Genomic DNA, 12,023 nt, shown 5'->3' with positions numbered 1-12,023 from the left:
GTATTTCTTGGATTTCCCTAAATTTTCCTCATGGAGTCTTCAGGATAAATCCTATTTTATCCAGCGGCTAATCAAACTTCTACTTTTTTTCCAAGTAGCTGCAAAATGTTCACAATAAAAAGGGACAAACAGGCGCCACACCGCCTTTGTTTACTGGAGTCAAAGAGTTAACTTTGTTCACTTTGTTTCTCTGTCTGAAGGTCAGCTGCTGACCACACACTCCTTCCAGGACACACCTCTGAAGTATCAGCTCGGGACCGGAGGAGCGCCATCATTCCAGCATCATGCAGGACTTCATGCAGAAGCTCCAGCTTCCAGATCTGGATCATGTCAGCAGCTATGTGAGGAACATCCCCACCCCCGTGCTGATCGGCGTGGGGACCGTGGCCACCGCCACCGTCTACTACCTGGCGACCCGGCCCAAAGCCCTGCTGCCGCCCTGCAACCTGCAGGAGCAGTCCGTGCAGGTGAGAACCGCATTGGGAGAACCTTCCAACTATAAAACTGCTGCTTGAGTGAAGTTCTTCTTGGTTTCTCAGGGAAAAGATGGTGTTCGCCTATCAGTGTTCGGGAATGGAGACTGTCACATGACACACATCTACGATGACGCCATGACGATGTACGAGTTCTTCCTCCGAGGAGTCAGAGTCTCCAGTAAGTCTCAGATCCTTTCCATCCCCACAGTGCACCAAGGTTTTGGAATTATTCACAAATAACAAAACACATCAGTGCTTTAAGAAAATGACGAGAAAGCAACTCCTCATTCAATCTTGCTGTTTTTCTCAGTTAGTTTCATTTATCTTGGTCTTAGTGTGACTGAAGAACTCATCAGGCTATCTTGTCCTGGTTCCTGAAACCTTAAGGCCAGACAGTCCAATCTGCCAGAAATAGTGATGACATTAACAGCAGTTTGACCTCCAGCAGGTGATCAGGATTACTAAACAGATATAAAAATGTGTCGTCATTAAAGATCATTTCTTGAATTTGACAAGTTATTCTGATCAAAATATGAACGAGCTGCCTATATTTTAGAATTCCAGCTACATGTGGCCAAATGTTTTATACCTTTGAAGATGTAAATAGTAGAGATGCACCGATGCCACTTTCTTAAAGGACAAGTACAAGTACGAGCACTAACCTTTCTCTACTTGGTGATACCGAGTACTGATATAAATACCTATTAAATGCAGTAATACCTAATTTACAGACTGTAGACTTCAGACTGTAGACAGCAGACCGCAGACTGTAGACTGCAGACTGCAGACTGTAGACTGTAGACTGTAGACTGCAGATGGTAGACTGCAGATGGTAGACTGTAGACTGCAGACTGTAGACTGCAGACTGTAGACCGCAGTTGGTAGACCGCAGACGGTAGACTGTAGACTTCAGATGGTAGACTGCAGACGGTAGACTGTAGACTTCAGATGGTAGACTGCAGACGGTAGACTGCAGATAGTAGACTGTAGACAGCAGACTGTAGACTGTAGACTGTAGACTGTAGACAGCAGACTGTAGACTGTAGATTGTAGATTGTAGATTGTAGACTTCAGACTATAGACAGTAGACCGCATACTGTAGACTGTAAACAAGGTCAAAAACAGACTTGGCAGAGACATCGCTCATCCTCTCCAGCGTACCTGTTGGCGACGTTGCTAATGCATGGTCATGTCACATAATACTCGCCGGGTTCCAATTTTTCCAAGTACAAGTACTCTGTGCCATATCAGGCTTGAACCTGGTATTGGCGTCGGTGCATCCCGAGTAAATAGTGCAATAAGATTCCCACTGTGATCAGTAAGTTGTAAAGCACGTGGTGAACTGAGGTGTGATTTTGTTGAAATTACGGTTATTTTATGCAGATTTCAGGTTTGTCATGTGTTGTAAAAGTATAGCTCATTAAATGTGAACTTCTTAATGATGTAGGAATACTTTGTTGCACTAAAACAAAGACCAAGCTACTTATTTAAATATTATAATGTATTTATTTACTTATGCTGTGTGTCACCCCTGAAATAAAGTGAGTTTGACACCCCTGGTTGACAACTTTCCCTGCTTCAACAACCTCCTTATTAGACGGAGCAGGCAGATCTTCTCCATACAAGCAACAACACACTGTGCTCAGTTGTATGAAGGCAACCTGTTCGATTAGATTTAGCGTTGTGTGTGTGTGTGTGTGTGTTTTTTTTTTTTAACTTTGTACACATTCACGCCACCACAGTCACACTCTCTTCATCCTGTAGATAACGGTCCGTGTCTGGGCTCCAGGAAGCCCGATCAGCCGTATGAGTGGATCTCCTATCAAGAGGTGAGAGTGTGAGACGGTCCAAGCCTTTATGGTGACATGTCGTCTAAACTCTGCTTTGATCCAGACCAAAGTAGCTGTTTCTCTGCAAGACTATTCACATTGTAACTCTTTACGAGTTCAGTCAAGGCTCGCTTTATATAGCTATTTGTAAACTTTTATGAGGCCTGTCTGTCTGTCTGTCTGTCTGTCTGTCTGTGTGTGCGTGTGTGACAGGTGAAGAAGCGAACAGAGTATCTGGGTTCAGCGTTCCTGCACAAAGGACACTCCACGACGGCAGACCCTCACATTGGGATATTCTCCCAAAACAGACCTGAGGTTCACACACTTCATCCAGTATTGCCGATTTCAAGACATGCCTGAGAGAAGAAGTAACTCCAGTGGTTCGATTGATGTCTTAACATGTGTTTGTGTGTGTGTGCGTGTGTGTGAGTAGTGGACCATGAGCGAGCTGGCGTGTTACACCTACTCTCTGGTGGCCGTCCCGCTGTACGACACACTGGGCATGGAGGCCATCGACTACATCATCGACAAAGGTAGACATCCACATTTACATGTTAGCGAAGCGCCGCCGTCGGTCTGATTGTCGTCGTGTGCGTGTCTCCTTGTCGCAGCGACCATCTCGACCGTCGTGTGCGACGTGACGACTAAAGCGCACCTGGTGCTGGACTGTATGGAAGGGAAGAAACACGTGGTGAAGACCGTGGTCCTGATGGAGAGACCCAGCGAGAGCCTGGTCAAACGAGGCCAGCAGGCCGGGATCCACATCCTCAGTCTGCAGGAGATGGAGGTCAGCATCCACCCTTATCAGTTATCAACACTTATTTCACACTTTATTTGATTTTATTTATTCCACTACGGAGCTAAATCCAGGCCAAAAGGTTTGTTCATTTAAAAAAAAAAGAAAAGAAAAAAGAGGTGATTTAAAAAATTTAATTTGCAACGGAATGTTCAAGGTTTGAGCTTGAGTCTTTAAAAATTAAAAACACTGTATTTTAAAAAGGCAGCATAATTACAGAAGGCCCTGCGCTTTCTTTGCGATGCTGTCACTCACAATCCACGCCCTTCCTCAGTCGAAGGTTCACGTTCATGTTCTTTCGCAGGCAATCGGGAAAGCCAACTATCGTGAGCCTGTGGTAAGTAAACACCGTTTTCAGGCTCCATTTACACGATGATGTTTCAAGTGAAAACGCTTGACTCGGAGCTCTATGCGAAATTATTTTTTTTATCATGTTTGTCTCACTTGGAGCATTTAGCGTATTTTTATTCATTCTTGTTAATGAACTTGTGAACTTGTGACAATGATGTCGATTAAATGCACCGAAAACCGCGCCGCGCATTTACACATAAACGCAGATAAGACTCACCACAACCGATGAATCCTGAAAACTCCAGCCACACTGGAGATCCGGATAAATTCTGTGTCACTGGTTGCATCTAAAGGCGGAGAGGCGGATATTTATGTCACAATTCGTGACGTCCTGGTTTTTTTTTCCAGGATTCTGACTGGCTATCATGGCTTCATGCTTCTTGCCACACTGCCCCCTACAGGTTTGGCATGCTCATAGCAGCTCTGAACCAGCTGTATTGTGGGTCAGTGTAAGAAGATTTTTTTTTTAAACGTAGAGAGGGAAATATCAGTTTAAAAAAAAAAAAAAGAAACTGGGTATGTGTAAACATGGCCTGAGTCACTGCTCCCCAGAGTTTCAGCACGTGGTTGTTTCCAAAAACGTTCTTTCCCATTTATACTCACGTCAGAATCAGCTGCTGCTTCTCCCTTCTTGGACTTTGCCCCTGGTGGTTCAAACTGGTATTACGAGACAGTTTGTTAACCTGTTTTTTAAATATTTTTTTGCTCCATAGAAAAGTTACACACTTCTTTTAAAGATATTAAGTGTTAGTCTTCTAGTAAAATTCAGTGATGGTGTGTTTATTTTGATGACATGATCTCTTCAGCCTCCACAGCCTGAGGACATGGCAGTGATCTGCTTCACCAGTGGAACGACAGGTGGGCCACGCACAATCACCCTCAAATAATACAACTCAGACATGGACTGAAGTGTGTGTGTGTGTGTGCGCGTGTGTGTGTGTGTGTGTGTGTGTGTGTGTGTGTGTGTGTGTGTGTGTGTGTGTGTGTGTGTGTGTGTGTGTGTGTGTGTGTGTGTGTGTGTAAATGTGTATGCTTTCAGGGAACCCAAAAGGAGCGATGCTGAGTCACAGGAACATTGTCAGCAACTGCTCAGCCTTCATCAAGATCACCGAGGTGAGGTCGAATCAAAGAGAAACACTTATCGAAATATCTTATATGCAGATATAAATAGATATATGATTCACTCACCTCTGAAAACAGGAATCTTTGTGAAGCATGTGGGACGACTGTACCTCTTCCTGACCCTGTAGTATGGTATAGCTATTGGAAGCACCAGCTTTGGTTGTATTTGGAGATTAATGGAATAAAATATAAGGCCAGTTATAATAATTATCATGTGTCACTGAGCAGTCAGTTGTCTATGAATGTGATGGAAAATGGGGTCAAATTAAAAACCAAAAGCGTTCATATGATTACTGATTATTATTATGAAATCCTATCAACAATTAAAATAGACAAACATGGAAGTCAAGCCTTGGCGGGCCAGATTGGAGCCTCTTGCGGGCCGGTTTTGGTCAGCGGGCCTCCTGTTGAACACCTCTGCTCCAACTCATCCACCGAGTGAGCAGAGCAGAAATCACTGTGCTGTATTCTTGTGACATAATGTTCTTGCATGCTTTACGGAGAGTGCTTCTTCTTCCTGCTCTCTGCAGTCGTACGTTCAGACCTCCTCAGATGATGTCATGATGTCTTTTCTGCCTCTGGCCCACATGCTGGAGCGAGTGGTGGAGGTACTCGGATTAACACTGTCCTCCCCATCTGGTTGTGTGTGTGTGTGTTTGTGTGTGTGTGTTGTAGATGTCCAGCATCTTGTGTCCCACCGATTCCCACATTTCCTATCTGCCCCTGGCTCATATGTTTGAGAGAATAGTTCAGGTATTTTCCCGTAGCACCTTGTGTTTGAGAAGTGAAGATTGGTCCTTCGCTAACCTCTCCAGTCTCCTGCCAGGGAGTGATGCTGGTGAAGGGCGCCAGGATCGGCTTCTTCCAGGGAGACGTTAAGAAGCTGACGGACGACCTGCACACATTGAAGCCCACCGTGTTTCCTGTCGTCCCACGACTCCTCAACAGGATGTATGACAAGGTACTGGGATCACTTGGACACAAGTCTTATCTCTCTGTCAGATCAGCTATATCAGCTATATTTGCCCACGTGTAGATCTTGGGGCAGGCCAACACCTCCTGGAAGCGCTGGCTGCTGGAGTTCGCCTTCAGGAGGAAGGAGGCAGAGATGAAGAAGGGCATTGTGAGGACAAACAGCATCTGGGATCTTCTGATCTTCAGGAAGGTGCAGGTGAGAGATGGATATCCGACTGGCTTTTATTATTCCTGTGGTATTTAATCAGAGACGTGTGTGTAGTAAATGCTCATGTGCTGCCCCCTACAGGCCAGTCTGGGGGGGCACGTACGCCTCATTTTAACTGGAGCTGCTCCCATTTCTGCTCCTGTCCTCACCTTCCTTCGAGTTGCAATGGGCTGTCAGGTAACACACACACACACACACACACACACACACACACACACACACACACACACACACACACACACACACACACACACACACACACACACACACACACACACACACACACACACACACACACTGGGTAGTTCACCTCTTGTTTGTCTTATTGAATTGTCTCCTCTCTTTCTTCCCAACTGAAACAGATATTTAGTGTTTTATGCCACCCCTCCTTTTTTTCTTTTTATTACATTTTTTTCATTTCTTAATCTTTCCCTTTTACTTTTTGTTCCTTTTCCAATTTTTCCTCTTTTTTTAAAAACTTTTTTTCCTTTCCTTTTATTCTTTTAAAAAAAATTCCCCTTGTTTCCTGCTTTTTTCCCCTTTCTTCCTTTTTTTATCCTTTTTTCAATTGTTTCTTCTTTTCCTTCTTTCCTCTCTTTTGTTCCTCTTATTCAATTTCGCCCCTTTTTTCTTTTGTTGTTTCTCACTTTTTTCCTTTTTTATCTTTCCCTTTCTGTTTTTTCCATTATTGTTCCTTTTTTCCATTTGTCCTTTCTTTTTATCCATTTTTTTTTTCTTTTTTTTCCCCTTGCCCCTCTTCCTGCATGCAGCCTTGTTGTAGTAAATGTGCCTGGTTTTCTGTGTCTCAGGTCTATGAGGGTTATGGACAGACAGAGTGCACTGCAGGCTGCACAGTGACGCTACCCGGCGACTGGACCGCTGGTAAAATTGAACTTTAACTCCCTTGAGGCTTTGTCTCGATAACTCACAGCACACAGCCGGGTCAACTTAATCTGAAACTGATCTCTGAGTTGAACGGGAACTAAAAGCCGTCTCGTTTCTGCAGGTCACGTCGGACCTCCTCTACCCTGCAACTCCATCAAACTGGTGGACGTCCCCGAGATGAACTACCATGCTGTGAATGGCGAGGGAGAGGTAAAACTTGCACGATCTCAAATGACTTTATTGTTAAGGTATCGTAAGGGAGCTGATGTCTATTTGTGTGTGTGTGTGTGTGTGTGTGTGTGTGTGTGTGTGTGTGTGTGTGTGTGTGTGTGTGTGTAGGTGTGTGTGAAGGGCCCTAACGTGTTCCAGGGCTACCTGAAGGACCCGGAGAAGACGGCGGAGGCTGTGGATGAAGACGGGTGGCTTCACACCGGAGACATCGGGAAATGGCTCCCGGTGGGTTCAACTCACTTTACAGTTCTTCAGCCACCGTGTGCATGACGATGGAATTCTTTAGTAAAATCAGTATCGGGATGAGTAAAATAAGATAGTTTAAAAAGGATGGACGTCCTGTGGCTCAGGAGACACTGCTGCAGCAGGATGCACCTCCATGTGGTTGACAGTCAGTTTATGTTGACAGAACGGCACGCTGAAGATCGTGGACAGGAAGAAGCACATCTTCAAGCTGGCGCAGGGCGAGTACATCGCTCCCGAGAAGATCGAGAACGTGTACACCCGGACCGACGCTGTGGCGCAGGTCTTCGTGCACGGAGACAGTCTGCAGGTACGGGTGAACGAGAGGAGGAACGTGTCGGAAGTCTTTGAACGAGGCTACATGGTGTTGTTTGTGTCCAGGCGTGTCTGGTAGCAGTGGTGGTCCCGGACCCGGACTTCCTGTGTGGATGGGTGAAGAGGACCCTGAAGCTGCAGGGCAGCTACCAAGAGCTGTGTGGCAGAGCAGTGAGTCCACAGCACAAACACAGTCCACAACGCCTCAAGTGAAAATGCAATCATTATTTGCGTTTCTGTTTCAAAACAGATTCACATTTACAACGTTTTGAAAACAATATCTGTTTACACAGAAACCTATATTACTCAAGTAAAATTAAAGAGTGGGTATTGAGTAAGAGCGATGGCGTACTTGGATTTAAACCTACTCAAGCAGCGAGTAATTGCTGTGTAACCTCATGTTATGATATTACAATAGGACGCGCGCATTCAGATACAATACAACAATATGACTTTTGATGAGGCTGGAAAAAAAGTACATATTTACAAAATAACACATGTCCAACTATAGATGAAAAAGTACCGCAATTTCTGGACTATAAGCCGCTACTTTTTTCACACACTTTGAACCCTGCGGCTTATACAATGACGCGGCTAATTTATGGATTTTGACGGGTTAACGGGCTTCATGCTGCCAGATTCTACTTCCGCATGTAGATACTTGCTGTTTTGAGCCTCTGCTTCGCCAAAACCTGCCCTAAAAGTGATATTTCTGCTCTTCATGACCTCGTCTTGTGCTGCTTTCTGTGGTCCAGAACTCCAGCAGCTGACGACTGTGAGTGATGCGTTCAGGTGCATCACGTAAATCCGCCCTGCTGGAGTCCGTGGCTGAGAACTCTTCCTCCTCCGAATCACAATCAGCAAATAACCGATAAAATACTTTATCAACAGATAAAACTCTGATTGTATGTATTCCCGCAGTGAAATTCCTGCCCTGTTACAACGTGGACACCTGCTGCTTGTAGTCAAGTTCGGCCTATACATGTACTTTTTATTTCTTTTGAAATTTTGCGGGTGCTCAATTGTCCGAAAAATATAGTAAAAGGAAATGAACTTTAGATAAAACACTGAACTGATCAGAACAGACTGTGAAGCTGGATAGTTACTGTCGCACTGTGATTAATTAGAAACTTATAAACACCAGCTGTTTTCTTCATTCACTTATTTACAATAATGCGAGTAATAATAATCTGTTCCTTTCATTAAATAGTCATGCAAAATGATCACATCTGACCTGAAATTCAAAAATCACATGTGAGAAAGCAAACTGGACTAAATCTGTAAGCTGGAGTAAAGAGAATAACAAACCAAACCCCACAGTTCATAGATCAGTGTTTATAACGTTATGTCAAATAGACACATATTACAAAATGCTCTCCTGGTTTTCTTCCTCATGTCCACCCAGTTTGATGTTTTTGTCTTCTAACACTTTTGGCCCAGAGCTGCTTTTACTCTAAAATGAGCTTAACAGACAATTGAATTTATTCTTTGGAGACATAACTTCATTTTGAACCACATCAGATGATTACCAGATAGTACCAGTACTGTGCCAAATTGTGAAGGAGTCAAATATGAATGACAAAGGATGATATAAAAACCAATCTGAATCTGAAAAGAGCAGAGTTTAAACATCCAAAACACCGTGTATGAAAGCAAATGAACTATATTTTGGTGGTTGTGGGTCTTAAACAGACGTTGAGTGTACAGTATTCTGAGGTCTTACTGTCAATTTGTAGGAAGTTAAGGCGGCGATCCTCCGGGACATGCTGCGGCTGGGAACAGAAGGAGGCCTCAAGTCCTTCGAGCAGGTGAAACTCCAACCCAGGTTCCTCCCCCCGACTTCACTGAAGCGAAAGCCCACTAACACAACCTTCTGTCTCAGGTGAAAGCCATCCACATCCACACCGAGCTGTTCTCCTTGGAGAACGGTCTGCTCACTCCCACCATGAAATCCAAGAGGAACGAAATGCGCCAGTGCTTCCGGTCCCAGATAGACGAGCTGTACGCCACCACCAACATGTAGGAGGAGGAGGAGGAGGAGGAGCCAGAGACGCAGAGTCGTCGTCTTCAAGTGTCCAGAGAAGAGTTCATGCTGAACATAAAAGCTAATTATTTGAAAGCGTTTGCTGAATTCAGAACAATACACTGATTCTCAAAGCTGCATTTTCCTCTATGTTAGCAGCACTTCAGAAACATATTTTCAAACAGTCTCTGATAAGGCGGTTCATTTTTGGAAGTGTGCACCTGCTGCTTCGTCTTCTTTAATTGGTTGTCAGATTATTAAAAACTGTTATATCACTGAGCACACAGCTTTAATCTGCAGAGCAGTGAGTGAGACGCTGTGATCATGGAGGTGAAAACGCAACACAAAGTCAATCAGAGTGATTTTAAACTATTCGAACTCAGGGGTGTGAAACATAAGGCCCGTGGGCCAAAACTGGACCACAAGAGACTCTAATATGGCCCACCAAACAAATAATAGAAGTTTCAAAGGAAACATAGACTTTTGGATTGTGCTTTCTTGATACAGTATTTCACTGTATTTTGCACCAGAAGGTTTCATTAAAATTGGCTTTGTATTGAGGTTGGAGTCATTTTCAATCGCAATTGTTTGGTTTTAATGAGAATATCAACATTTTCATGACATATACTCGGCGCCACAAAAAAACTTTAAATTTTGTAGGACATTCTGTCTGGCTCACTCTAAATGAAATTGGGCTGTACGTGGCCCCTGAACTAAATTGTGTTTGACACCCCTGCTCTAACCTCTTAACGGTGAGAAAACTGTAGTATAACTTCTTTTGGAAGCAGTTTTTTTTTTTTTACTGAAATTGTTTTTGTGACATCTTTAATGCTGTGTTCTACTTTGTACACTGATATCATTGTAGTCTGGAACATTGTATTCTATTTCTTTGATAAAACTGTGAATCTTAAACACATGAGCCATATAATAATAACAATAATAATACATTTTATTTGAAGGCACCTTTCTCTGCACCTAAGCACACCGTAACATCATAAATGTATATTTACAGCAGCGTACTAAAAACGGTAAAAACAAACACAAGACGCAGGGCAATTGGCATCAGAGAGAAAATGCAGTTTTGAAAAGATGTATGTTGAGTTCTGATTTGAAATGGGGGAATGAGTCCAGGGTTCTCAGCTGGGGAGGTAGTGAGTTCTAGAGACGAGGAGCAGAGTTGCTCCCCACGATGGTGAGACGGACGGAGGGGACAGACAGGCGAATGGATGAAGAGGATCTGAGGGAACAAGAGAGAGTGGAAACATGGAGGAGGTCGGACAGATATGGGGGCGACGAGGTTGCGAATGGCCATCAATGTTGAGAGGACAATAATCCAGATGGGAAGTGACGAGGCTGTGGACTAAGATGGCAGCAGTGTTGGGGGGTGAGGGAGGGGCGGAGACCGTTGATGTTTTGTCAATGGAAGTAGGCAGAGCCCTGGGGAACAGCTGTGGTGATGGAGAAAGGGGATGGATTTACGATTTAAGTTGAGTGAACTGAGTGCGCCTGGAGAGGTAGGAAGTGAACCAGTCCAATGGAGTGTGGGAGATGCCAGTGGAAGATGGTATCAAAGGCTGCACTCAGGTCAAGGAGGATGAGGACGGTGAGGAGACCAGAATCAGCTGCCATAAGGAGGTCATTGGTGATTCTGACCAGTGAGATGAAGGGTAGATTGGAGATGGGACGATAATTGTTGAAGTCGGAGGGGTCGGCACCAGTTTTTTTCAAGATTGGGGGGATGGCAGCAGTTTTGAAGGTTGTGGGAACAGTTCCAGTAGTGAGGGAGGAGTGGAGGAAACTGAGATCATATTGGAGAAATATTGAGTTTTGATGGAGGCAATGGAGTCCTTATAGGATATGATGTGATTGGTGTGTATTTCTTTGTGAATACTGAGACCTGTTTTTCTGTACAGCTGCTCGGGTTTCAAAAGCCGAAGGTCGGGGGTAAACCAGGGTGCGGAGATGGAGAAGGAGACTGGTCTGGTTGTAAATAGAGTGAGAGAATTGAGGATATTATGGAGTCCAGTGTCATAATGAAAAACCAGTTCATCAGGGGTGGAAAGGTTGAGAAGTCAGGGAGGGAGTTGATATTTGAAGTGAGAGTGGAGGGATTAACGTTCTTGGTATCGCGGGATGAGATGAGACATGGTGTCTTAGTGATGGAGAGAGTGAGTTTAACGGTACAGGAGAGAACAAAGTGGTCAATTATGGGGAATTCATCGGCTGTAACGTCCAGAAGGGTGACACCAGAGCAACACATTCAATCCCAAAATGTGTTTTTTTGCAGTGTGTGGGAATGGAGGTATGCTGCAGAAATCCAAAGCTTTCTAGACAGGAAGTGAAGTCTTTGGTGAGAGGGAGGTTGGTGCTGTCCATGTGGATATTGAAATCACCCAGCAAGATTATGTTGGGCGAGAGAGAAGAGAGATCGGTGAAGAAACCGGCAAAGTCATTTAAAAAGTCACTATTAGGTCTTGGAGGGTGGTAGACCGTTGCAACGATGGTGGGAGTGGGACCAGACAGCAGGCAGACGGTGGATTCAAACAATCCAGGCAGACGCCACTTCTCG

General features: G+C 44.4%; 1 protein-coding gene across 1 annotated transcript; it reads left to right on the top strand.

Annotated features, from left to right (window-relative positions):
• Window positions 1-284: 284 nt before the first annotated feature.
• Window positions 285-9,454, top strand: LOC308111297 (long-chain-fatty-acid--CoA ligase 1-like; the record flags this gene model as incomplete). Its single annotated transcript, XM_080466159.1, has 20 exons — window positions 285-467; window positions 540-654; window positions 2,241-2,305; window positions 2,519-2,620; window positions 2,739-2,838; window positions 2,917-3,092; window positions 3,406-3,438; window positions 4,259-4,310; window positions 4,492-4,565; window positions 5,105-5,182; window positions 5,401-5,535; window positions 5,611-5,745; window positions 5,839-5,934; window positions 6,567-6,639; window positions 6,764-6,852; window positions 6,982-7,098; window positions 7,283-7,426; window positions 7,498-7,602; window positions 9,168-9,239; window positions 9,314-9,454. The coding sequence occupies 20 exons, from the start codon at window positions 285-287 to the stop codon at window positions 9,452-9,454; spliced, it is 2,085 nt and encodes a 694-aa protein (XP_080322285.1).
• Between the last annotated feature and the right edge of the window lie 2,569 nt (window positions 9,455-12,023).

The sequence above is a fragment of the Lipophrys pholis genome, assembly GCF_963383615.2.
Source record: "Lipophrys pholis genome assembly, chromosome: 6".
In the NCBI taxonomy this organism is placed as follows: Eukaryota; Metazoa; Chordata; class Actinopteri; order Blenniiformes; family Blenniidae; genus Lipophrys; species Lipophrys pholis.
The sequence above is the reverse complement of the archived record's forward strand: the minus strand, read 5'-3'. Positions and strand labels throughout refer to the sequence as shown.